Source organism: Triturus cristatus, chromosome 6, assembly GCF_964204655.1.
Source record: "Triturus cristatus chromosome 6, aTriCri1.1, whole genome shotgun sequence".
In the NCBI taxonomy this organism is placed as follows: Eukaryota; Metazoa; Chordata; class Amphibia; order Caudata; family Salamandridae; genus Triturus; species Triturus cristatus.
In genome coordinates, this window is record NC_140589.1 from 116,507,525 (window position 1) to 116,534,879 (window position 27,355).

The 27,355-nt window shown below is 48.3% G+C and overlaps 1 protein-coding gene across 5 annotated transcripts in view; it reads left to right on the forward strand.

Moving 5' to 3' along the window:
* LOC146816482 (exportin-5-like) overlaps nucleotides 1-27,355 on the forward strand; it is a 1,867,381-nt gene that overhangs the window by 160,639 nt on the left and 1,679,387 nt on the right. For all 5 annotated transcript variants that reach the window (XM_085610326.1, XM_085610327.1, XM_085610328.1 and 2 more), the window contains exon 9: nucleotides 21,259-21,358. In XM_085610326.1, the coding sequence (XP_085466452.1) occupies nucleotides 21,259-21,358 (100 nt within the window). The remainder of the gene's footprint in view (nucleotides 1-21,258; nucleotides 21,359-27,355) is intronic.

Genomic DNA, 27,355 nt, shown 5'->3' on the forward strand with positions numbered 1-27,355 from the left:
CCTTGAAGCCGGAAGCGCAGGCGAGAATACTAAATCTGCTTTTCTCGGGCAGTTCACTTTTTGGGTCTCATGCAGATGAAGAAATGGCCCGTATGAAAGAAGAAATGGAAACCATGAAAGCCGTCGGGTTTGAAAAGAGGAAAGAGTTTCGACGCCGCAGGGGAAATGACAGGCGTAACTACCAGCAGAGGGTTCAAACCCCTCAGTGGCAGAAGAACTAGGACCAGCAAGGTCAAAAGAAACAGCAGTACCAGTCCCGCAGACCATCCAGGGGACGTGGTAACAGGCAGTCAAACACTGGAAACAAGGTTCCAGGGAAGCAATGAGGAACTGCTTCCTCCGATGCTGTCCACCGCTCCGGTGGGAGGAAGTGTTGCGCATCATCTTCCAGAGTGGCAATCCATCACAAAGGACAAGTGGGTTCTGAATATACTGCGGCATGGGTACTCGCTTCGTTTCCGAAGCCACCCTCCATCGATTCCTCCTGTTCATTCGGCCCAGCATCTAACGCAGCTCAGAGAAGAGGTGGCGACTCTTCTGCTCAAATCTGCAATAGAAAAAGTACCCAAAAACCAAAGAGGAAAGGGAGTTTACTCCAGATACTTTCTGATTCAAAAAAGGAGTGCGAAGGTAGAGTTCAGACCCATTTTGGACCTACGGATACTGAACAAACACATAAGAAAGGAAAAATTTTGCATGCTGGCGCTCCACCAAATCTATCCTCTTCTCCGGTTGGGCGATTGGATGTGTTCGCTGGATCTTCAGGACGCATATTTCCATATTCCCATCCAATGGAATCATCGAAAATTTCTCAGGTTTGTGGTGGGGAACTCTCACTATCAGTTCAAGGTTCTTCCATTTGGCCTGAAGTCAGCTCCTCGAGTATTCACAAAATGCATGGCAGTAGTAGCGGCTGCTCTGAGGCGCGCAGGAGTCTTCGTCTATCCCTACCTAGACGACTGGCTAATAAAGGGTCCATCGCCTCAGTGTTCGATCGCAGCTGTCGCTTTGCCTGAGCTTATGTCGCAAGTTGGGTCTCAGAGTGAATGCCAAAAAGTCCAATTTTTCACCAACACAGAGGATCCACTACCTGGGTGCAACTATAGACTCCGTAGTAGGAAAAGTGTTTCCTTCGGAGGAAAGACAGTCATCCATTATCCTCAAAGGCAGGCAGATTCTATCCAACAATCTGTCGTCGGCAAGACAAATCTCATCTCTGCTAGGGGCCATGGCATCCTGCATTTTCCTAGTGCCCAATGCCAGGCTAAGGATGCGTCCTCTCCAGCAAGATCTCGAGGACAAATGGGATCAAAGGAACTCCCTGTGGGAAGAAAAAGTTTGCCTTTCCTCAGCGGCCAGGCAGTCAGTCAAGTGGTGGCTGAAGCCACTGAATCTACAAATGGGGATCCCCTTCCATCAAGAACCCCCAACTCAGACCTTAATCACCGACGCATCCCTTCAAGGCTGGGGCGCGCATTTCGGGTCTCTGCAAACTCAGGGACGGTGGTCCAGCAGCGAGCAGTTGTACCACATCAACATGCTGGAGCTCAGGGCAGTCCACCTAGCCCTCAAAGCGTTCCTGCCTGCGATCACGACGAGTACCATTCTAGTACAGACGGACAATACCACCACAATGTACTACCTGAACAAGCAGGGGGGTACTCGATCCAGGACGCTCTCGCTGGAAGCTCAGTCCCTGTGGCACTGGATCCTAGCAAGGAACATCTCATTGAAAGTGGTGCACCTACCAGGAGAACTCAATGTGCAAGCGGACTTACTCAGTCGTCATTTCCAAGAACCAGAGGACTGGGTACTAAACGACGAGGTGTTAGAAGACATCTTCGGGGAATGGGGGCGTCCGCAAGTGGACCTCTTCGCGGACGAGCACAACACAAAATGCCGAGGCTTCGCCTCAAGATACCATCGACCAGGATCCCTAGGGAATGCCCTTTTGATCAATTGGTCAATGACATTTGTGTACGCTTTTCCGCCTCTCCCACTAATCCCCAAGGTGGTGACCAAGCTGCAGAATTCATCTGCCAAGATGATCCTCATAGCACCGGACTGGCCGAGGCAGTGGTGGTACACGGATCTCCTGCACATGTCGATCCGCCCCCACAAACGGCTGCCGTGCAGGCCGGACTTGTTATCCAAGATGCAGGGGAAGATTTACCATCCCAGCCTTCCCTCGCTGAGCTTAACAGCATGGCTCCTGAAGTCCTCCAGTATGGACATCTGAACCTCCCTCAAGAGTGTATGTCCATACTTAAGGAAGCCAGGAGGCCTTCGACAAGACATTCCTACTTCTGTAAGTGGAAAAGATTTTACATATGGTGTGCTCAGCATCATTATGATCCAACAAAATGCCAGGAGGATGTAATTTTGCCCTATCTTCTTCATTTAGCGAGGGCAGGGTTGAAATTTTCATCCATAAAGGTTCACCTAGCGGCCATAACAGCATACAGGCATTCGCCTTCGCAGCAGTCATTTTTTAAATTGCAGGTGGTGAAGGATTTCTTGCAAGGTCTCAAGAAAGTCTATCCCCCTGTTAGACCTCCCTCTCCTTCCTGGGAGCTAAACTTGGTTCTGTCAAGGCTCATGGGTTCTCCTTTTGAGCCTATTCATAAGGCTACCCTACAGCACCTCACATGGAAGACAGCCTTTTTAATAGCCATCACTTCAGCACGGAGGGTCAGTGAGATACAGGTCCTCTGTTCTAAAGAACCCTACACTACGTTTCATCTCAATAGGGTAGTGATGAGGACTCACCCTTCATTCCTGCCTAAGGTGGTATCGGACTTTCATGTAAACCAAGCCATCTCCTTACCAACCTTTTTTTCCCAACCCCTCCTCTCCAGCAGAGAGGGCGTTGCATTCTTTAGATGTCAAAAGGGTCCTAAAATTCTATCTAGATAGGACTAAGAATGTCAGGAAATCTGATCAACTGTTTGTGAACCTACCAACTGGCTCAGAAACCATTGGGGGCACGCCCTAAAGCGCATTCTACAAGAGGAAAAGCGGCTACCGCTGCTTTTCTCAATAATGTTCCACTCTCCGAGATCTGCAAGGCAGCCACTTGGAGATCTGTCCACACCTTTACCAGACACTATTGTCTGGATTTGGACACCAGAGCAGACACTCAAGTAGGACAAGCCTCCTTGAGGAATCTGTTCCATACATAATCATTTTCATGATTTTCTTACTCCATGTGTGGTACAATCTTTTTTTCATTTGCCTGCAGGTGGAAGGTGAGCTTGCTACTCTATTCAGTGCTTATGACTATTGATGAGGATCCCCTGGAAGAGAAGGGTAAGTTACTTACCTGTAATCCTAGTTCTCTTCCAGGGGTATCCTCATCAAAGTCATAAGCAACCCACCCACCTCCCCAGGCAAATGAGAAGAAGTGTATTATTCATTATGGAAAGGATATATCTTTGTGTTTAGGACTACGGTCCCGCAAAGAACAACTGACCTAACTGTCACCCCAGAGGCATGATGGGATATGGAAGCCAGGGCTGCCTTAAAGGCACGGTGCCAGTTTTTACCTATACAGGGCTTTTCAGTCTCTATGGTATTGTATTGCAATGCAGCCTGCAGGCTAGCAATGTGTTGTAGATCTGTGTTTCCCACAGTTTTCTCTTTTTTGCTTTCTCATGAGTGTTTACCTCATTAAAAAAAAAAAAAAAAAAAAGAGATTTAGGTGTTTTATTATACCTATATGTATTATTGGATGTGTATTTATACATTGCCTAGCCTTCTTTTTTAGGGGCTGCATTTGCTTGGGAAAAAATAATATATGTTTATACATATACAGAGCTGTATATATGTATGTTTTTTACATATATGATTTTATTATTTCCGGGGTCCCCGCACATGGGCGGGAATATTCAGTGCTTATGACTATTGAGTGCTTATGACTTTGATGAGGATACCCCTGGAAGAGAACTAGAATTACAGGTAAGTAACTTACCCAAACAGACAGGCAGGCTAAAGGCAGAAAAGCTTACGAAAAATGAAACGAGCAGAGGCAAAGGCAGAATACAATTAAGGGCAGCAGACAAGCAGGAGGAGGGAAATCGGGAGAGAGAAAGACGGACAGAGGAAGAGGTCAGACTTGATACTTACCGCCCACCACTGGGCCACCATGGATGAGGCGCAGGTGGGAGCCTGCGGGTGGAGGAGGGCCTCGAACTTCCAACAGCAGCAGCGGCGAGGGCAGCAGGCAGAGCACCAGCAGGGAACGCTGGCGCGGTGGGGGAGCGGACCTGGCCTGAGAACTATAGGCAACCTCGCTCTAGGGTAGTAGTCAATGGGGTACGCTCAGATACCTTCTTCCATTCTAGAGGCACCAGACAGGGCTTTCCCCTTTCGCCCCTACTTTTCGCTCTCAGCATTGAACCCCTAGCAATGGCAATCAGAGATAATGCCAGTATTCGGGGAACACCATTCACTGGGGAACCCCATAAAATCTCCCTTTTTGCAGACGCTGTCCTCTTGTCGCTTTCTGAACCGGCCACCTCTCTTCCAGCCCTACAGACAGAACTGGAACGCTATGAACTAGTTGCAGGCTCTAAAATTTATTTGAGTAAATCTTATATTCTCAACCTCACATTGCCGCTGCAGGAGGTCCACAGGCTCCAACCTCTTACCCCCCTCGCATGGGCTTCCTCCTCCATCCAATATCTGGGAGTCTGCCTGACACCGAGGATAGAAAGGCTTTATGCGGCTAATTTTCCTCCCATTCTCACTTGCATCCAAGCCGAACTCACAAAATGGAAACCCCTCTTCTTGTCTTGGCTAGGCCGGATACATGCAATAAAAATGACACTCCTTCCTAAGCTTCTTTACTTATTGCAGGCCCTGCCCATAGAATTAGAGAGAGACTTCTTCCGCCGGGTTAAAGTGATGATCCTTCATTTCATCTGGCAGGGGGGGGCGTGCCCGTTTTTCCTTTTCCCTTCTGCGTCGCCCCCGCGTTTAGGGGGGGTTGGGTCTCCCAGACATCCAGTTATACTACAAAGCAGCTCAGTTGCGAGTCCCGGTTGAGTGGTCAAAAGGGGAATCCGACAAACATTGGCTACAAATGGATCGTAGTGTGACTGGAAGAACTATTTGGGACTTGGTCTAGCGCCCTAAAAAGGATAGACCCAAAAACACTTTCACGCAATTCGAATCCTTCCTCACAAAGGCCATATCTATGAAAGGGGCTATTTCATTTATTTACAAATTCCTTCTCGCCACTACACTTTCCCCAAGACCACGATACATGTCCATGTGGGAAGACATTCTACATCGTGCTATTTCAGATGTTGAATGTGGACACCTCTGGACGGACATCCCACTATTTAATCATTCCTCTGAATTACGGGATGCCCACCTCAAGACTATGATGGACTGGTATCTCCACCCCTCTAGACTTAAGCAAATCTTTCCCAACACTTCTGATAGATGCTGGCGAGGGTGCGGGCTACTGGGAGACTTCCAACATATTTGGTGGGATTGCTTGACTATCCGCCCCTTTTGGGAGGAAATACTTGCGCATATTAAGGACATATTGGGGTATCCTGTCCCTACCACTATGGCAGGGGTCCTTCTGGGACTTCGTGATCCTGCGCTCGAACACCAGACCCGGGCAGATAAAAAGATCATGTGGCTCTGTATAGGCGCAGCGAAAATTACCCTGGCAGCCGCCTGGAAACGAAGGGAGGCACCGGGGATCTCCCTATGGCACTCTAGATTGTGGAAACTGCTCAGTCTGGAACGAATGTCGGAAGTCTTTAGGGATGATTTTAAAAACTTTGAATTCAAATGGGGCCCGCTGGTTGCCTTCCTTTCACAAGGTCTTCCATCTGCAGTATGCCCCTCGTCCATTAGAGCTCTTCATCTCTTCCAACTATAAATAGCCCTATAAGTTCATGATTAGACTGGCTGTCTGAACACTGCCGCCACCATTGTCGGGGAGGAGGGGAGGGGTTCTTTTTTCTTTTTTCTTCTTATTTATATTTTTTGTTTTCACTATCCCCCAGTTGGGGATAGTTTTTCCATGTATACAAGCTGTCCGGGTGTCTCCCTCTGTATGAGGGGGTATGTGTGCTCTCCATCGCAAAAGAAAGATGGGACGCACGCTTACATGTTGGTTATCCTTGAATTTTGTTAGAGTTTTCACCCATACTCCATTCATATGTGAAGCTGTAACCTTTTTGTTAGCAACCTAAGGATATCGGAGTTGGACTGATACTATATGTTATATATTATTAGCCTCGTACAGTCTCATTCAACCCAGCGCCCCCCTGCGAGGGGTGACTTCACAGCACTGTTGGAAGATGTACCTTGCCCACAAAACCAATAAAAATATGTTTGACAAAAGGTAATTGGAGCTAAAATGAGTATTTTGTTCAAACCACAATATGAGCTCCAAAGAAATTAGGGTTAAAGTCAATGAAGCTGGGCATGGGAGAATCTCTTGTGAAAATACGCGTGTTGCTTGGCCTTTAGTAGCTTGCGGCGATTTTTATTGATCGGAAGTAGATCTCACTACCGAAAAGGTCGGAGACCCCTGCTCTAACTGATCACCTAGACTCTGAGCAGGACTGGAGAGAGGAACTGGGGTATGCCAGTGGTCTAGACACCTCCCTTGACCCTGGCATGTTGTCTTCTCCTACAGTGGCTAAGGAGGAGGGAGCGTCATACGCAGTGGTGTTGCGTAGGGCGTCTAAGGCTCTCAACCTCGAGCTTCCTATGGTGGCGGTCAGGAATAACCTCCTGACAGAGGTGCGAGCTCTTCGGAGCCCCTGCTGTCGTTTATGGAGGCCCTTACCGACGTCCTTTAGGGCACCTAGTCCAGGCCCAACACGGGGGCTCCCGTAGATAGGATGATTGCCCGACGCCAGCGCCGGGCGACCCCTCTTTCCTCTCCCAACACCCCACCCCTGAGAGCTTGGTGGTCCAAGCCTCCACTTCCAAGAGTGCCTTCCCTACTGCTCCACCGGAAAGGGAATCCAAGAAGCTGGATCATCTTGGGACCGCCAGCTTGGGACTGCGGTCGGTAAACACTGCATGTCTATTGGGCCGTTATTCTCACTCTGTGTGGGATACGGTGGCGCTGGTGCTGCCTCAGTGTCCGGAGGACCGATCGCGGAGCCACAGCCATCGTCATCGCTCGTCGGGGTCTTCGGGTAAGTCGAAGCACTCCAAGAAGTCCAAGAGACGACATCGCTCTTCGGACTCCCCTCGCCGGTCGTGCGACTCGGCCGAGGGTCAGGGTGGTCCCACCCCCGCGGCTCCGTCGGAGCCGCAGGAGCCGCGTCCGTCCCTATACCCGCCGGTCCCTGGGAGTGACGCGACTCCGGCGGAGGTCAGTGCCTTCCTCTCGGCCATGAGGGGCCTGGCTCCGCCGTCGACGCCTTCGGGCCCCGCGGACTCGACTGGGTGACCTCGTGTGCCGGCGGCTCCTGCCCCGGCGCCGTTGACGACTCCGGCCCGACGCCGCAGGTCCCCGAGGGATCCAGGCCTGGACCTCGGTCGGCGCTGGTCGACCTCACGACGCCTCCTCCGCCGGCGCCGACACCGGTTCCACCTCCGACGCCGTCCCCGGGCGACGTCGTTCCCCGGTTTAGCCCCGGTCCGGGCCCGACGCCGCCCGGCGCCGATGCCGGCGCCGACTGGTGAACCTTTCATCTACTGCTCGGCTCCGATCGGTCCTCCTGTTTATCGGGAATCGGATGACGAGGGCAACTGGGAGGGGTATGATGACCCTATGTCCGCTCAGGCCAACTTTCTCAGGACTGGGCAGAGGAATTGGGGGATGCCAGCGGTCTAGATACCTCCCCGGACGCTGGTTTCATCTCTCTTCCGACTGTGGCCTCGGAGGAGGGTGCAGCCTTCTCAGTGGTGCTGCGCAAGGCGGCCGAAGCCCTCGGGCTGGAGTTTCCTGCTGTGGCCGTGAGGACTAACGTCCTCACTGAGGTCCTTCAACCGACAGCAAGCTCCACTGAGCCTCTGCTGCAGTTTAATGAGGCCCTCATTGACGTTCTGCAGGGCACTTGGTCCAAGCCCTCCACAGTCCCTCCTGTGGACCGGAACGTTGCCCGGCGCCACCGTCCTGCTCCGGGCGACCCCAGTTTCCTCTCCCAACACCCCACCCCCGAGAGTCTGGTTATCCAGGCCTCAACCTCCCAATCCTCCTTCCCGTCCGCTCCTCCGGATCGAGAATCCAAGAGGTTGGAGCAGTTTGGCAAGAAACTGTTCTCGTCCCTGAGTTTGGGACTGCGGTCTTTAAATACCGCTTGCCTTTTGGACCGTTATTCCCACTCTCTGTGGGATGCGGTGGAGGACGTGCTACCCTTGTGTCCGGTGGAGGCCCGGACACGACTTGCTCAAGCTCTTGCTGACGGTCGAGATGCAGCGCGGCATGCCATACGGTGTGGACTTGACACCACGGACTCGCTGGGTCGGGCGATTTCCACCACTGTGGCGCTTCGGCGTCCCGCCTGGCTGAGGTCCACGTCATTTTCAGGGGATGTCCAGAGTTCCCTCATGGACATGCCTTTTGATGGCACTCGCCTTTTTGGTGAGAAGGCGGACAGTGCGCTGGCTCGGTTCAAGGACTCTCGGGCCACGGCCAAGTCCTTGGGTCTTTCGGCCCCGCGGCTGCAAACTTCTGCCTTTCGGCCCTTTCGTGGCCAAGGAAGGGGCGCCTCCTCACGTCCGCCCAGCCACCGGCCGCAGAACCAACCTGGTCGCGGATGTAGATTCCGCCGAGGCGGTACTTGAGGTCAACGTGCCGGTCAGTCCACATCCACCCTGGCAGCATCCGCCTCAAAGCCCTCCTAGTCCGAGCTTTCAGGCCCATTCCACGCCAGTGGGCGGCAGAGTTCGCAATCACCTGCTCCACTGGCGCTCCATCACGTCGGACAGGTGGGTGCTGCAAATCGTCCGAAGGGGCTACTCCCTCCCCTTCGAGACGACCCCTACAGCCATGCCACCGCAGAACCACCGTATATCGGGGGATCATTTGCATCTTCTACGAGAGGAAGTTTCGGCCCTCTTGGCCAAAGAGGCCGTCGAGCGCGTTCCTGGTCCAGAAGTAGGATGTGGTTGTTATTCCCACTACTTTCTGGTTCCCAAGAAGGGCAAAGGGGGCCTACGCCCGATCTTGGACCTCAGGAGCGTCAACACCTTCCTCCGGAATGACCGGTTCAAGATGCTCACTTTAGCTCAGGTTCTGGCTGCCCTAGACCCTGGAGACTGGATGGTAGCGTTGGACTTGCAGGACGCTTATTTCCACATCCCCGTCCTGCCGGCCCACCGGCGTTACCTGCGGTTCACGGTGGGTCAGGAGCACTTTCAGTTCACCTTGCTCCCCTTCGGCCTCACCAGTGCCCCTCGGGTGTTCACAAAAGTGATGGCGGTGGTCGCAGCTCATCTGCGCAGATTGGGGGTTCCAGTCTTCCCCTATCTCGACGACTGGCTGTTGAAGGCGGGCTCGCCCCAGCAAGTCGTCTCCCACCTCCAGACTACGGCCGACCTCCTGCACTCGCTGGGGTTCTCCATCAATGTGCCGAAGTCGCACCTGAGTCCCTCCCAGAAGCTCCTTTTCATCGGAGCGGTTCTCGATTCGGCGCAGTTCCGGGTCTATCCGCCGGAACAGCGGGTCCGGGACATTCAGGCCCTGATTTCCATCTTCCGGCCTTTGTCCTGGGTTTTGGTCAGGTTGGTGCTGCGGCTTCTGCGGCTGATGGCCTCCTGCATCCTGTTGGTACCTCACGCCAGGTGGCGGATGCGGGCTCTGCAGTGGGACCTGAAGTTTCAGTGGGCCCAGCATCGCGGCAACCTGTCCGACCATGTCCTGATCTCGGAGGGCACTGCGCACCAGCTGCAGTGGTGGCTCACGAATCGCGATTGGGTCAGTGGCAGATCCCTCTCCCTACCCCAACCGGAGCATGTCGTAGTGACGGATGCGTCCCTCCTGGGATGGGGGGGGCCATATGGGAGAGGCGGAGATCAGAGGACTCTGGTCTCCGGCGGAGACTCGCCTCCATATTAACCTATTGGAGCTGAGGGCGATCCGACTTGCACTGAAAGCCTTCCTTCCCTCTGTCCGGTGTCTGGGGACGTGTCGTGCATGTGTTCACGGACAACACCACCGCCATGTGGTATTGCAACAAACAAGTCGGCGTGGGGTCGTGGACCCTTTGTCAGGAGGCTCTGCGCCTCTGGACATGGCTGGAACATCAGGGCATCACCCTGGTGGTTCAACATCTGGCGGGCTCTCTGAAAGCCAGAGCAGACGAACTCAGCCGCCGGTGCATGATGGATCACGAATGGCGTCTGAACTCTGACGTGGCGCAAGGTCTCTTTCTGCAATGGGGAGAGCCTTGGTTAGATCTATTCGCCACCGAAGAGAACGCGCAATGTCAGCAGTTCTGCGCGTTGGAATTTCCAAGGCGGCACTCGCTCAGAGACGCTTTTCGTCGCGAGTGGAGTTGCGGTCTGTTGTATGCCTTTCCGCCTATACCACTTCTGCCCAGAGTGCTGAAGAAGATCAGGCGCGACCGGGCCCAAGTCATCTTGGTGGCTCCGGATTAGGCACGAAGGTACTGGTATCCCGAGCTACTCAGTATGTCCATCGATCCTCCGATACGACTGCCTCTTCAGGAGGACCTTCGGTAGCAGCAACAGGGGACGGTCCTCCACCCGAACCTGTCCAGCCTCCACCTCCATGCGTGGAGATTGAGCGGCGGCAGTTGATGCCATTTGACTTGCCTCCTGAAGTCTGTGATGTCATTCTGGCAGCCAGGCGTCCCTCCACAAAGACGGTATACGCCTGCCGGTGGAACAAATTTGTGGCATGGTGCACAGCAAAGGCTGTGGATTCCCTTTCTGCCCCTCTTTCTGAGGTTCTCCTCTTTCTTCTTTCTTTGGCCCAGCAGGGCTCTGCCCTGGGCACCTTGAAGGGTTATCTTGCTGCAATCTCTGCTTTCTTGAGGCTTCCTGATTTGCCTTCTCTTTTCAAGTCCCCTGTTGTCTCCCGTTTTCTCAAGGGCACTACTCATATGTTCCCTCCTGTTCCCTTCGTAATGCCTCAGTGGGACTTGAACCTTGTTCTTACTTTTCTGATGTGCGCTCCCTTTGAGCCCCTTCACAACTGTCCACTTCGTCTACTGACTCTGAAAACTGCCTTCCTGGTGGCTATCACCTCCGCTAGGCGGGTGAGTGAGCTCCAGGCTCTGTCAGCTAAGCCTCCCTTCCTTTCGGTTCATCCGGATAAGGTTGTCCTCCGGACCCGTCCTTCTTTCCTTCCTAAAGTCGTGACTCCCTTTCACATCGGGCAATCTGTCACGCTGACCACCTTCTTTCCGCCTCCGCATCCTTCAAAAGATGAAGAGAGGCTCCACCGTCTGGACCCAAAACGTGCGCTGTCATTTTATTTGGCCCGCACAAGCCAGTTCCGGGTGGACGACCAACTTTTTGTTGGATATGTAGGTGCGAAGAAGGGTAAAGCTGTGCACAAGCGGACCATGTCGCGGTGGGTCGTGTTGTGTATTAAACTCTGCTATTCTTTGACGAAAAAGGTCCCTCCTGTTGGGCTGCGAGCCCATTCCACCCGGGCCACTGCGGCGACGACTGCCCTGGGACGGGGAGTCCCCTTGCAGGACATCTGTCAGGCGGCGATGTGGGCTTCACTGCACACGTTCGCCAGGCACTATTGCCTGGACAGCCAAGTCCGGAGAGATGGCCCCTTTGTTCTGTTCTCCAGGACTTTCTGGTGTGATCTTGGTTCGCAGACCCACCACCGGGGTTGGTATTGCTGGGGTATCTATTCTAAGGTGAGGAATCTAACGTGTTTCTTTCAGATGAACAAGTTACTTAACTTCGGTAACGATGTATCTGTAAGAAACATTAGTTAGTTAGATTCCTCACCGACCCACCCAGCCTCCCCGTTCTGCGAACCGACATCTAGGGTTAAGGTTCTCCCTTTCAGGGCCCTAGATTTTTTGGCACCAGTGTCGGTCTCTTGCATGGCTCAGCGTTACTGGCGCGGAAAGCTATGTATAAGAACCAACGTCAGCGCGCGAGGGCGGCGTCCAGGTACTCCGACGTCATTACGGCGCACGACGCCAACGACTGACGCGGAGCCGCAGACGACGCCTAGCGACGCGCAAGGGGTATTGCTACAAAAATCTTTCCGGATCCAGTCTGACGCCTGGGGATATTCTAAGGTGAGGAATCTAACTAACTAATGTTTCTTACAGATACATCGTTACCGAAGGTAAGTAACTTGTTCTTCAGGGTGCCCCCTAAATACTAGATTTAGGGGCGTTACAGGTAGGTAAAGGGCAGAGACCAATGGGTCTCTTCCCTGGGGTGGGTACACCCCCTATCTTACCACCCTCCCGTGGGAAAATGGTCTGGGGAGGCTCCCAAAGGCAGCATGCCTTTGAAGCTTCCCCTTCGTGAACCCTGCCCATCCTGGGGGAGGAGGCTTGGCACCTCGTCCCAGGATGTGCATTGTTTCAGGTCCCCGAGAGCAGCAGGCTCTCGACCCAGGGGTCCAGAAACATGTCGGTTGGTGGCAGCCTAAGCAGCCACTCAGTCGAGTCACTAGAAGTTGGTCGAATTTCAGGGTGCCCTCTGTTGTGCATTTTACATTAAATCCCACACTGGCATCAGTGTGGGTTTAAAGTGCTGAGAAGTTTGATACCAAACTTCACAGTTTTCAGTGGAGCCATTATGGTGTTGAGGAGTTCGTAATGACAAACTCCCAGCACCATCTACTCCTAATGGCAGCACTGCACTTACAATGCCCAAGAATGGACTTGGGTACTGTAGGGGTACAGGGCTCATGCACCTGTACCGTAACCACTGGCATAGTGCACCCTGGTAGAGGGATGACTGATCTATGCCAGGGCAGTGGTTTTGTGGGCATGGCACACAGGGATGTGTGCCATGTCCACTCTTCACTTTGATCTGCACCAAGAGACGCAGCCTGCAAAGGCAGTGTGTGAGTGTCAGGGTACAGGACCTCTAAGGGTGGCACAATAAGTGCTTCAGCCCTTAGAGGCCTTCTCTGGTCACAGTGCCCTGGGTACCTGTCGTACCATTTACCAGGGGCTGACATGTTTCCAGAGATGCCAATTGGGTTTAGGCTTCAGTGCAATTTTAGGGAAGGAGCATAGGCCCGGAGTACCTGATTAGCAGGAGCCAAGGACACACTCAGTCAAAGAACATCAGCAATTCAGCAAAGAGTGGGGGGAATACCATGCAGAAAGAGGGCACTTTCTCACAGAGCCTTTGATATGTACATGATTGATGGTGTCATATCACCTACTTGGAGCGCAATATCATTTAACTATGTTTCAAGTACTTCCTTCCTTCTGCTAAAATGGAAAACCATTCTTGCCATTAAAGACAACAGTGCTGCAATATTTTATTTGACTGCACTGGTAGGGACTGTAGGAAGCTGGCTTTCTATGTAGTACAACAAAATGAGATACATTATGCGGAAACTCCAGCCGATCCGTATTGGTTTACATGGCTTAAATTAATAATCCCAAATGCTCTCTTTGTGGGATTGTGGGCAAGAAGTTTAGGCTTACTAGAGGGTAGTGTTAAGCATTTGTTGTACACTCTCAATAAATGAGACACGCACTCAAAAAGAAACTTCAGACCAATTTAGAAAAATAACACATATTTTTATATAATTTTAGACACCCAGGTCATTGGAATCAGATAAATAGTTGTTATACTTTATAGATTTTTACTGGTAAAACAGTAGAAGATCGCAGCTGTCAGATTTGAGGCATGAGCACCGAACGCGGTAACGTTATCCTATGGGAGAAACATTCACTGCATAGGCACTCCAGCACACAATTCTCAGCTGGCTCTTCTGGACTTAAGGTGCCTAGGGGCAAAGGTCCAAAGATCCACCAGCCACTCAAATTTACCTGCCCTGGTGAAGAGATACTTGTCGCAATGGTAACCTCAAACGCTACTCTTTAAAGTCAATAGAAAAACCTGTAACAGAAAAAGGCTGCCAGTGGTGATTTGGGGACAAGTCTGGCAGAACCCAGTGGGGGACATGGCTTGTGAGAGTCTCTGGAGCTCAGGGACATAGTCGGTTTCATATGACCCGGGCAGGGGAGCTTGGGTGCAGAGGAGTTTTGTCTGGCGGGTTGCAGCAGTTAGAGGCTCTCACAGTTCTTGAGTGACCTGGAGACCGGAAGGAAACAGGGCAGTAGGGCATCTCTTGATAAAGCCCTAATGGATCCTGAAGTCCCTTGTCAGTAGGTCGGTGCCGGCGTCAGTGGTGTCCGGACTGGTCAGCCAACAAGCCTTGGTTGCTGCGAATGCTCCGGTACCCAGGGTATTGGTGCTGGGTGGCTCATGGTGGTCCTGGTGTCTCCAAACGTGGCAGGGAGACTGTTCTGGTCTCCCAGAGCAATGAAGACCTCTTTCTGGAGTGCTGCTCCCTGGGTGGGCCCAATGGCCAGCACCTCTGTGGACTGGGCAGATGCTTTTTGGTGCCTGCAGCTGCAGGGGGATGACTCCTCTACCCCAAGGGAGCTGCTATCTGGTTGTTGAAGCGCTGGGTATTCCTACAAACGTTGGAGAGGGTCACAGCTTTTGGATGGCCAAGTCTATGCAACTGTCGAGGTTCCAGCAGTTGGGTTTTTTCGCCAAGTTTGTGGTCAGTTGGTCAGTTCTCGCTGTTACTGCTCTTCAGTTCCCAGGAAGTCGAATCTGAGTTTCTGGTGTCAGGGTGGCACCTAAATACTGAATTTAGGGGTGTTAAGGAGAGTGTAAAGTAGTAGCCAATTGGAAACATACCCCTGGGGTGTCTACACCCCCTAAATGACCAATTCCTGGGGAAAGTGGGAGTAAATCTGACCCAGGGTTCCTAGTTCTACTAAAAACTAGATAGTATTCTTTTGTTATTTACTTCAGGTGGCCCACCTTAGAGGTGTGACTAGCATACGGGTGAATGCGCCTTCTGACCAGCTAATTTTTCCGCTTGTCAGGTGCCAAATGGGCCTCAGGGTAGGGGTTGGCATCTCCCAGGTCTAGGGGAAGCCGTGGTTGTATATTGAAGGTGGTAGAGGCTGGAAAGCCTCTGGCCTTGATATGCTAAAACACTAGCTGTCCTGCTGGAGGAGGTGTGAACTCCTTCCTCCGGAGCAGGCGTTGTTTTTGACCTCTGAGAGCGCGGCCCCTCAACTGCAGGGGGTCAGAAACTGGACGATACAGTCAGCCACCACACTAAGACACTAGTAGGATTCAGAATTCAGAGGGCACCTCTAATGTGCCCAATGGGTGCATGTGAGATCAAATCCGATACTGGCATCAGTATGGATTTGTGAAGATGAGGTGTTTGATACCAAACACCATTATTTTCAGTGAAGCCATTATGTAGCTGGGTTACTCATAATGGCCAGTTCCCCGAACATATATAGTTAAGTTTAGTTAAGATGGCTTCCTGAACACTTGAAATGTCATGGCAATGGATCCAGACATCACAGGGGCATATCTGCTCATGCACAGGTATGTCTTCACATATAATATAATTAAGGCTCTGTGTGTTCCATTTTTACTGATTTTCACAGATAAATACAGAAAGGAAACATTCATTTTCTGGTCTGTATTTATTTTTAAATGTGGATAAAAACAGAAATTGGGTTGCTTTTTGAATAATTCTCAATACTGTCTGCCATGACTGCCAGGCCAATAGATGTGTGGATTGATAGATAAGGGGGTTAAAAAAAAAGGAATTTTAGTAAAGAGGGTTTAGAAGCAGTAGATCTGCACAATACTGAAATTTGCATATTTTCATATAAGTGCACTGATTTATCTTCTGTGGGTGTTCACAGCACTGAAATCTGGCAGACATTCAAGCATGAGCGCATATTTATTGGTTAAATAAATGTGGAAATTTACGAATTTCAGCTTAATTTTTCCATAAAGCCCAAAATAAATATGGATAAATACAGATAAAATTAGCAAAAAATAAATATGGATAAATACCAACGGAAATGGCAAAAACATAAATACCATAAAACCGGGAGCCCTAAATATAATGCACCCTGCCTTAGGGCTCTTACGGCCTGCTAAAGAGATGACTTACATACAGTACATGCCGTCATTGGCATTGCACACAGGGAGTGTTCAATATCGTGTTTTTAGAAGAGATTGTGCCATTTCACGCATATGCAGTGGGAGCCTGGTTAGCAGCATTCAGAGCACTATCAGAGTCGAAAAACCAGCTTCTAGAAGTTCAAATGGAGACAAAAAGTGGGGGGACATCTGCAAAAGAAGTCCAGCTTCCCACAGGGATGTAGTCTCATTCCCTTTGTCACTTTTCAAATCTGCTATAACTAGGTAGAACATCTCTGGGAGTACTGTTAGGCTGCACAGAGTAGTTTCGAATTCCCTTCATCTACTGCACTCTCCAGAAACTCAAGACATCAAGCAACATTTTGATTCTTCCTCTTCTTCTAGATCAGTGGTTCCCAAACTTTTCACTCCTGAGGACCCCCATTGAGTCACTACTGGAATCCGGGGACCCCCAAGCAATTTGTATGATTTAAATCTCAAACAAAACTGTAATTCGAAGAAAACAAACACACACGTGTGCACAACAAACAAAGACTAGACTTGAATTACTATAAAGTTTAGTATTTTTACATTAAAAAATATTTCAAAAATTGAAAAATCCTAATGGGAAGGTTGGTGCTGTATCTTGCAATTAACTTTTCATTGTTTGGTTTTATTTTGCAGCCCGAGGCTCCTGCTCCTGCCAAAGCTGGACTGGAAACCTAATGCTGCTCTGGCTAATGTTGTCAGACCAGTCCCCGGCAGCGCACACCAAGTGCAGCGAGCGAGCCTGACCACTATAAAGGGGGCTTCGGGGAGCTCTCCCCCACGAAAATATGTGGGAAAATGGTGCATATTACAACACATTTGTCATTATATATTAAATTGTATTAGCTTCTAAAGCATAGTAAACAATGACCTTACTATGCACCAGGATACAACAATATTTTGTCAATCTTCAGTGATTGACAATCTTCAATGATTCCCTGACTACTACCTTCCAACAGTGCCTCTCATCTCTCCATTGCCCCTCTGTCACATGTATTTAATTTGTTTTATAGCACCTCTCATACCACTATAGGTGTCAGAGCACTTATACATCACACGCTTAGAGACAAGGAATCATATACGTCTACATGGCACCGCTCTCCAACATCGTCCGATCACACAACCTCAAAATCATCTCTTACGCCGACAACACCCAGCTGATCCTCTCCCTCACCAAGGACCCTGCCACCACCAAAACCAACCTCCATGAAGAAATGAAGGCCGTCGCCGAATGGGTGATGAACTCTGAAAAGACCGAGGTCCTCATCCTCTGCTCCACACCCTCTGCCCAGGAGGACTCCTTGTGGCCGACTTCACTGGGAGCCGCACCGATACTCTGACCACGCATGCCACCTGGGGTTCATCCTGAACTCATCACTCTCAATGACCCAGCAAGTCAACGCCGTCTCCTCCTCCTGCTTCAACACCCTCCGCATGCTTCGCAAGATCTACAGATGGATCCCCTCCAAAACCAGGAGGACAGTCACACAGGCCCTCGTCAGCAGTAGACTGGACTACGGCAACGCCCTCTACGCTGGAACCACGGCCAAACTTCAGAAAAGACTACAACGCATGCTGAACGCCTCCGCATGACTTGTCCTCGACATCCCCTGCCGCCCCACATCACAGCTCACCTGAGACCTGCACTGGCTTAAGACGGCTGAAATGCCAGAAACCGGTCCTAGGAAGCTTGTTTCCGGTCCAGGGAAGACATGGCTTGGCAGTTCGGGCTGGACTGTTCCCATGAGGCACAGGGTCAGACTGATTTGCATATGGCCATGTCTGAACTGGGGTGGCAGAGTGGGCTAAAGAACGGTGATGGATTAAACCCAGATCAGTTGACTGGGGATGAGTGCTTGCAATGTTCAACACTCCGTCCATCATTTCCTTTGGTTTTTGCTTTGTTCGCCATAAGTTGGCAGGGTATGCTCAGACGTGAGTCCCTTGCTCACTTTGCCACTGGATTCAAGCAAGCCTGGCTGAAGACGGCTGAAATGCCAGAAACCGGTCCTAGGAAGCTTGCTTCCGGTCCAGGGAAGACATGGCTTGGCAGTTCGGGCTGGACTGTTCCCATGAGGCACAGGGTCAGACTGATTTGCATATGGCCATGTCTGAACTGGGGTGGCAGAGTGGGCTAAAGAACGGTGATGGATTAAACCCAGATCAGTTGACTGGGGGTGAGTGCTTGCAATGTTCAACACTCCGTCCATCATTTCCTTTGGTTTTTGCTTTGTAAATATATATTTACCACCTATTAGGTGATCACTGTCTGTAGATCTGTGGAGATATTAATGGAGAGGTAAACTTTACAGTCCTGTGGCCGTATACAAATTCTTTCCTTCACTGCAATTTCGTCATTGTGAGCACCTTCTAGTGAAGAAAAGTGTGAGATAAAAACATTGTGGGTGGGCACATCTAGTGTTCAAATCAAACTATTCGAATCAAACAAACTGTGGTCTCTGGGTAAATTGTCAAAGGCACACATATAATACAATAAAAACACACATGTAATACGATAAAAATACATCACATACATACAAGATGCTTCAGTATTGCATCATGGTTCCTCTGGGGTAGAGGATAGCCTGTAGTCACACTCTGCGGAGAGCAATGCGGTGGGGGAAAGAAGTTTCTGTAATCCTTACTAGATATTTTTTAGTAGTAAGTTCTGTTTGCACTCACCGTTAGCGAGAAAAGACAGAAAAAGCAATTGGCAAATGCCATGATTACAGGTAGCGAGAAATTAAGAAAAAGCAAGAGGCAATAGCCGCGCCTACCACTCCAAGGCTCTGCCTTGTTACCTACATGGTGCACTGCCGGGACTCGCATATTGCCAACGCGGTGTCTCCTGGTTTGGTTAGTTCTATTGAGAGTGTTTGGACGTTGCATCTTCACGCTTAAGAGAACTAGACCACAGTCAAAAACCAAGATGGTGGTTAGAAATGAAACATCCACTCGGTTCCATTCGAGTACAGGATTAAAAGCAGAAAGACCTATTCTGGATACCTGACCGTGTTTGATCCAAAAACATACATATTTTTCTTGTATATTGGAGGAAGTGATATAGGGATGTTTTTTAAAACACAAAATATATTTGACGGTGTGTATATAAACTGTCTAGAAGCACAGCACGGGGATACAAGGACAGGGGCATGATTGAAGGCTTTGATTCTAAGCACCCTTTTCCTGATGGATATGATTATTTTTGTATTTTGTTGGCTTACACAGATTAATAATATAACTAAACTGAGTAGTCCTCTGAAGTGAGTGACATGTGTTTTCTTACGCCCGGTTTCAGCTAATGAACTGGCTCCACGGGATATTATCGTTCAGGCCCTCGACGTGTGTTTTAAGTTTAAAGTCCCATCGCTGTCTCGTTCAAATAATCTTTGTTCAGAGTTCACCATGTCATTTATGTGCTTAAGAATGACCAATTGGTAATCATGCACTGTGTGTTTCATTTATATATAATGGGTCATCATCTTTGTGGTTGCATGTCCACATCTGAAATTGATGTGATGCTCGCAGATCCTGGTTTTCATCTTTCTGGTTGTCATCCCTACATAAAGTACGTTACGGGGACACGTTATTAAATGCACCACTATTTGTGTATTGCAATTGGTTAAATTCCTTAGTTGCCAGGCCAATTGATTATTGAAGACTACTGTTTTCAAAACTTCAAAAGATGTCGACCCATTATATAGAAATGAAATACAGCATGTGATTACCGACCTCCATCTTGGTTTTTGACCGCGCCCTAGTTCTGTTGAGCACGAGGACGCAACGACTGAACACTCTCAACAGAACTTAACAAGCCGGGAGACACTGCATCTGCAATATGCAGTCCCTGGCGTTGCACCATGTAGTTTACACTATGGCCACAAAACAAGGAAAACGAGGGAGATGAGGGTGGCCAAGATACCATCCTTCACTGGGAAAACAGAGGGTTTATTGAAAGACTGCCCTCACCCACTAAACAGTGGCATGCTTCATCATAGGGCTGCTACAAATTCCCTGCGCAGACCAACGCCTGGGATGGAGCAAAGGGAGGCGAGGACATAACAAACATAAATGTGTTGTGATCTGCGCAGTAAGTTACATACAAAAAGACGGTGATTGTGTAAGTGTAAAACTATTTCAGAGATACCTTTCCATATTTTTATTCCTGGGTTCCCTGGATAGGATTAAATGTTAAAAAATCAGAAATGGTCTAGGGGAAGTTAGGACCCCTTTCCTCTCCTATACTGCTTCTATGTCGACATTTTTCGGCCACTACTATTGCCCATAATGGGTCGTTTGGCCTTCCTCAGGACTAATGATCCCATTTAATACAAGTCCTTTTTTTGGTAACTATCTGAATCTTCAAGGGAATATGTGTGTTTTGACAAGATAAGTGTTTCTATATACAATGACCTTGCTTGTCACTTTCTGTGTAGACACTCACTTGTGTTACAAGTTTCATCGATAAAGTTGCTCAAACTGGAGTGCAAGCGGGAGCATCCCCCTGTAGTCACACTTTCCTCAAGGGTTGGATACCACTAGTCAGTGTCTCTCGCTGACCTGTGCTATTGCACCACGTAGGTAAAGAGGCAGACCCTTGGAGTGGTAAGCGCTGCTTTTGCCGCATGCTTTTTAGGTCGAGCCTAGAGCCAGCGCGCATGCGCTGCTCTGCGAGACTTGTTATAGTGGAGTAGGGACTAGAAGCCCCGCCCACTCTCCGCCCATATTTGCCATTGGCTTGTTTTTATTTTATTTTAGAAGTTTTATATAGCGCTGGCACGACCCAAGGGGTATCAGAGCGCTTATCTTGAGTCCCTGAATGGGAGGAAGGAGGGACAGAGAGGTGAGATTGGGAGTTAAAATGTATAGGAATCTTTTATAGTTTTCCTAGGAGTAACGCACTTTCTCACTGATCAGAGGGATGTGTGTGATGGGTCATGGTATGTGTAGTTATGAAGCCATTGAAAATAGTTAAAGCTGAATTTAACTGTTGAATGTTTGATTTTTAAGTACCTAAATATTGGGTTCACGTACTGTATAGCCATTCTACTCATTCCTACCTCTTGATGATTTTTTGCTACTGTAGTCTTACAATATGTTTTTTCTTTCCTTTTCCATTAGATTGGCTGCTGGGGAAGTTCTGACAGACAAGCGTTATTTCTTCATGAAAATACGATGCGAGCTGTTGTCCGTTTTAGGCGAGCAGCTCTGCCATGTGATGGTAGTTCTCATCTTTGATTATTTTTGTTTATTCATGTTGTGATGTTCCAGTATGCCGTACCATCATTCAAGATTAGGTTCTGCTCAAGTTCTGAAGGTTTAGAGTTCAGGTTTACCCTGAAAGGGTCTGTCAACCTGCACATGAAGGATTGTAGTATTATGAGGTTGCCTGTATGTGTCAAGTGTAAGGCTGTGGTACTTGTCCATAGTTCGCACCTAACAATACGTTTATGTACCCACTGCATTTTGGTGGATCTTGTTTCATCTTTATGTCAAAGATCCCATGATTCTCTTCTAGGTCAAGCTTCCTTATAGTCATAGGCACTGAATTTTCCTGTCAATACCTGGGATCCAAGAGCAGTCTTTACTAAATATAAATAACAATATATATAATCATGTTTTTTAGAAAGAAAACAAAGCAGCCGTTGAAAGGCTATATTTGCCAATGTTTGGCTATTTAGTTTTTAGTTTAAAAAAAGAAGCTACTTTTAAATAGAAATATAACCACTAGAAATAACAGTGACTACAAAACTGTAAAACAACCCTTTTTTAAAAAAAAGACAGGTGAAAGGAAATGGACAGAATGTACCGCTACTGGCTGAAGCCTGAAAGTCTGGTGAAAACTGTCCTGGCTCAGCGAAAGGAGAAACTGAGATTCTATAGAAGCCTTGGGTCCTCTCCTTGCACTTTAATGTTTAGACCTCCTCCTTCTAGATTCGGGAATGTCAGGAATGCACTTCCACTGTCAGGGACAACAAGCTCACCATCTAGTGCAAAAATAAATCCCACAGGCCCCCATTACTGTGGCTCACTCACACACGCCATGGATATATCACTCAGGTTGCATAAGCAGCCATGTAACATGTACACTTGGGATGTTAGCCCTTGTAGTCGGATAAGCGCAAGTGAAGCTTTACACAAATGGGCGAGTAGTCCTCCACTTCAGATAAAAAAGGTCCGGCCACAACTATGGATTCACAAAACATTGTTCGCTGCCACCACCACTTTATATACTAAACCAGTGGTTGCCAAACTGGGGTCCGCGGACCCCCAGGGGTCCGTGACACATTCCTAGGGGGTCCGCAGGCAGCAGTTTTAAAAGCACTGAAAAGTTCTGTGTATAATCAGCAGTTTTTGGGCAGCAATAAAAGTGTCAAGATAACTTGGGTGATTAATATACCTGCTGCAGAGAGATGGAGGTTTTGTCCAGTGGCAGCTTTGACTCATCTTAGGAAGTGCTGGTGGTTAATATGACTACTGTAAAGAATGTCTACCACGCATTTTTTAAAAAGCTGCATTTTGTTTTGTGCATAGCTCATTGGGTTCCTGCTTTTGCCACAGAGATTCTTTTGTTATTGTGCAGTTCACAAATTCCAATCGTAGTCTAGCGCAGTGAGCTATGAACTGCCATCAAAGAGCTGCATTCAAACTGCATGGTACGAGTTAGTAAGTTATGTTTTTTCCCAGTCTTTCATTATCCCGATGCTGCTAAAAAGGTTTGTTTGGGTAGAAATAAATCATTATTAAAGTCAGTGCTAACCCTGGGTTATGTTCAGAATCCTGAGTATGTGCTTCTCCAGACCAAGCACTCTTAAAAAATGCCTACTAGTATTGATGACATGTGAATCCTACACCTTGTAGTCCCCTTTGCCTTATGTAACATTTTCTATTCACTGATTTACAAGCAATCAATCATTTGTAGAGCGCACTACTCACCCGTGACGGTCTCAAGGCGCTGAGGGGAGAGGAGGGGGTGCAGCTACTGCTCGAACAGCCAGGTCTTGAGTCGTCTCCTGAAGGTCAGCAGGTCCTGAGTCTGCCGCAGGTTGGTGGGGAGGGTGTTCCATGTCTTGGCAGCGAGGTAGGAGAAAGATCTGCCGCCGGTGGTCGACCTGTGGATGCGTGGGACGTTGGCGAGGGCACGGTCAGAGGAGCGAAGCTGGCGGTTCGGGGTGTAGAAGATGAGACGGTTGTTGAGGTATACTGGTCCGGTGTCGTGGAGTGCTTTGTGAGCGTGGGTGAGGAGCTTGAAGGTGATCCTCTTGTTGATTGGGAGCCAGTGCAGGTCTCAGGTGAGCTGTGATGTGGGGCGGCAGGGGATGTCGAGGACAAGTCATGCGGAGGCGTTCTGTATGCGTTGTAGTCTTTTCTGAAGTTTGGCCGTGGTTCCAGCGTAGAGGGCGTTGCCGTAGTCCAGTCTACTGCTGACGAGGGCCTGTGTGACTGTCCTCCTGGTTTTGGAGGGGATCCATCTGTAGATCTTGCGAAGCATGCGGAGGGTGTTGAAGCAGGAGGAGGAGACGGCGTTGACTTGCTGGGTCATTGAGAGTGATGAGTTCAGGATGAACCCCAGGTGGCATGCGTGGTCCGAGTATCGGTGCGGCTCCCAGTGAAGTCGGCCACAAGTAGTCCTCCCGGGCAGAGGGGGTGGAGCAGAGGATGAGGACCTCGGTCTTGTCAGAGTTCAGTTTCAGGCGGCTGATCATCACCTATTCGGCGACGGCCTTCATTTCTTCATGGAGGTTGGTTTTGGCAGTGACAGGGTCCTTGGTGAGAGGGAGCATCAGCTGGGTGTCGTCGGCGTAAGAGATGATGTTGAGGTTGTGTGATCGGACGATGTTGGAGAGCGGTGCCATGTAGACGTATATGATCCCTTGTCTCTAAGTGTGTGATGTAAAAGTGCTCTGACACCTTTAGTGGTATGAGAGGTGCTATAAAACAAATTAAATACATGTAGGCTTTCCTGTTTTCAGTTTCTATTTTTGGTAAATTCTGGTGGGGTTTTTTCAGTGTTTTCAAGTGATTTCAATACCTCAAAAAAACAGTGGTTATCAGTGGTTTCACATTGTCGCGCCATTAAAAACTACAGAAACAGTGTTTTTCCGGTTTTTATAGAATGTTTTGCTTTTATTATTGCTTGCTTTCTGCACTGATAGAGCATGGTATATAGACAGTGTAAGTATAGTGTATATGCGGTCCAAACAGATTTTTGAAAATTAAACTTATTGTAGTACACCATACAATACTTCTTCAGTGAGTCTTTGGTCATGTATGCTCGATCTTTCCTTCCCATGTAAACTTCTGTGAAAAGGCCCTCTCAACATTGGTACTTGAGATGGGCAACACCAAAACAGCCAGTACACAATTTGTTAACTCTGGCCACTGACATAGCTTTCCATGCCAATACTGGTTCACATGAAGATTGCGATTCTCAGGGCAGGTTCTGCAACATTTGCGCTGATCTGGGCGCTTATGTCATCAGAGTTATCGAAGCGGTACCACAGTGAGGTTTCATTGACTTCCAATGCCATTGGTGGTGAAGGGACATTTCTATGCATCATTGCAAGTAATTTCTCATACATTGTAAAATAAAAGTTCCTGAATTTCTCTTCACTATTGCTTTGCTTACCAAGCGGCAAGCACTCTAACACGGAACATGTTGCAGTGCAAAGTCACTAAAGGTGTCGCCCAGCCAACTCTCAAGGAGATGTTTCACATCTACACCAATTATGCTGAACACTTGGCAGACAAGGGTGTTTTCCGACTTTAGTTTTTTTTATTATGTTCACTACAGCAGTTATGTTTTCCTGTAAAAATCTAAGGATGCAGTATAGTGTACTTTTTCACATCACTATCAATATGTGACCAAAGATCCTCACATTTCTTGCCTTTAGCATCCTCACTCAGCAAACATTCTGTAAACAGTTTCCACATGGATAATATAGCATTCATAGCCCCTTGGACTGAGAACCATCAGCTAAGGGACACAGTTGGAATGACTCTTTCTTTGATGACACACAAAGCACAACATGATAAATATTTACGTTTTAGTTCTTGTGCATAAGAAAACAGTGCACCAGAATGGACTAAAAAGTCAATAGCATTCTTCATTAACTCTGAAGATTGTAAAGATGCTCTCAGCATACCATCGAACAAGTGGCAAGGATCTCTTACAGGGAAGCACTTCAGCTCAGGTATCAATTTTGACAGGTCATCACAAAACATTTTCATATACGTAGCTGAATCAGTGCAAAAACAAACAATATCACTCCAATCTTTGTTGAACTTGGAAAGAACCTTTTTTGCAGAGCATTCCAAGTGACACAGTGGCCATGTTTTCTAAAAGTCTTGTGTCATGTTTTAACCACTTTCCCAGATGCTTGGTGATAGCACTCTTTTAACATATACTTGTCACTATACCTTGCATTGAATTTTTAACCCCTTCGGTGCTCATGACGGAACGGTTCCGTCATGAGCCACGGTTGAGCTGTGCTCATGACGGAACCGTTCCGTCATGACCACGCCCGCGCAAGATTCCGTCAGCACAGCGGCGGAATCTGCGCAGCATGGAAGGGGTTAAAGACTGAGGTGTTGACAATTCGCCTACTATCAATACTGACTCACTAGAAAGTGGGAGCTGATGTATTAAGGGTTTTTACCCATTCTCTTTGGGTAAATGTGATGACACATATTAGGAGAGATTCTTGTGAAACTAGCTATTTCACCTATCAGTGAAAGAGCCAAACGCAGCCAAAATATCAAATATTATTTAGATATTTCCTGATTCTCTACAGTTTATACAATAATTAAACAAGCCCTAAAACAAGCTTCTAAATCCTGCATCTTTAGACCAAAGACCACAAAACAATATTTTAGTGGCATCCCTAAACAATAAAACTCAAGCAGAATAATGCTAGCCCAGACTTTCTTACTGCTAGCTTGTATAACAAAGTTACATTGTATTGGGCCCTTAAGGAAGAAAGAAAATGACTCTTTCACTCTCTTTTTCCTTTCTTTGAATTGCATTTAGTTTCTGGTTGTGCAGGGGTTTTTTCAGTGTTTATATGTTTTCACTGGTGAGGGCTATTCCTCTTTCAGTGGGGTTTTATCAGTTATTATAGGTTTAAACCTAAAACCGGACAGCCTAAATACATGTGACAGAGGGTCAGTGGAGAGATGAGAGGCACTGTTGGAAGGTAGTAGTCAGGGAATCATTGAAGATTGTCAATCACTGAAGATTGACAAAATATTGTTGTATCCTGGTGCATAGTAAGGTCATTGTTTACTATGCTTTAAAAGCTAATACAATTTAATATATAAAATGACAAATGTGTTGTAATATGCACCATGTTCCCACATATTTTCGTTTGGGGAGAGCTCCCCGAAGCCCCCTTTATAGTGGTCAGGCTCGCTCGCTGCACTTGGTGTGCGCTGTACGGGGACTGGTCTGACAACATTAGCCAGAGCAGCATTAGGTTTCCAGTCCAGCTTTGGCAGGAGCAGGAGCCTCGGGCTGCAAAATAAAACCAAACAATGAAAAGTTAATTGCAAGATACAGCACCAACCTTCCCAATAGGATTTTTCAATTTTTGAAATATTTTTTAATGTAAAAATACTAAACTTTATAGTAATTCAAGTCTAGTCTTTGTTTGATGTGCACACGTGTGTGTTTGTTTTCTTCGAGTTACAGTTTTGTTTGAGATTTAAATCATACAAATTGCTTGGGGGTCCCCGGATTCCAGTAGTGACTCAATGGGGGTCCTCAGGAGTGAAAAGTTTGGGAACCACTGTACTAAACCCATTTCAAGGATATTAGTTTGTTGTCTGCAATGATATGTTTGTGTGTCTGTCCAGATCAAAGGACAGGTCTATGACCTCACTAATGGCAAGAAACAGGCCTAGGCCTTTGCGCACACGCTAGATTAGCGCAGTGCCAGGGCCAGAAACGAAAACCAGGATACCAGATATTCGCAGTTGGGCACTCAGTGCAGAAGAACATGAATGCATACCATGCAGGGAACATTCCCATCCCAACACGGGGCTCTAATCCTTAAGAGGTGGTGGACCCAACTATGAAGCAATGTTATCTAAATTTTACACCAAAAATGAAAAATTGTGCTGCACATTTTCTGGCAGTAATATTTATCAATTGTAGCTAAAAACAACCTTTTAGTGAATCTACCAATTATTTGGCAAATTCAGGAAGTCCTTAATCCTA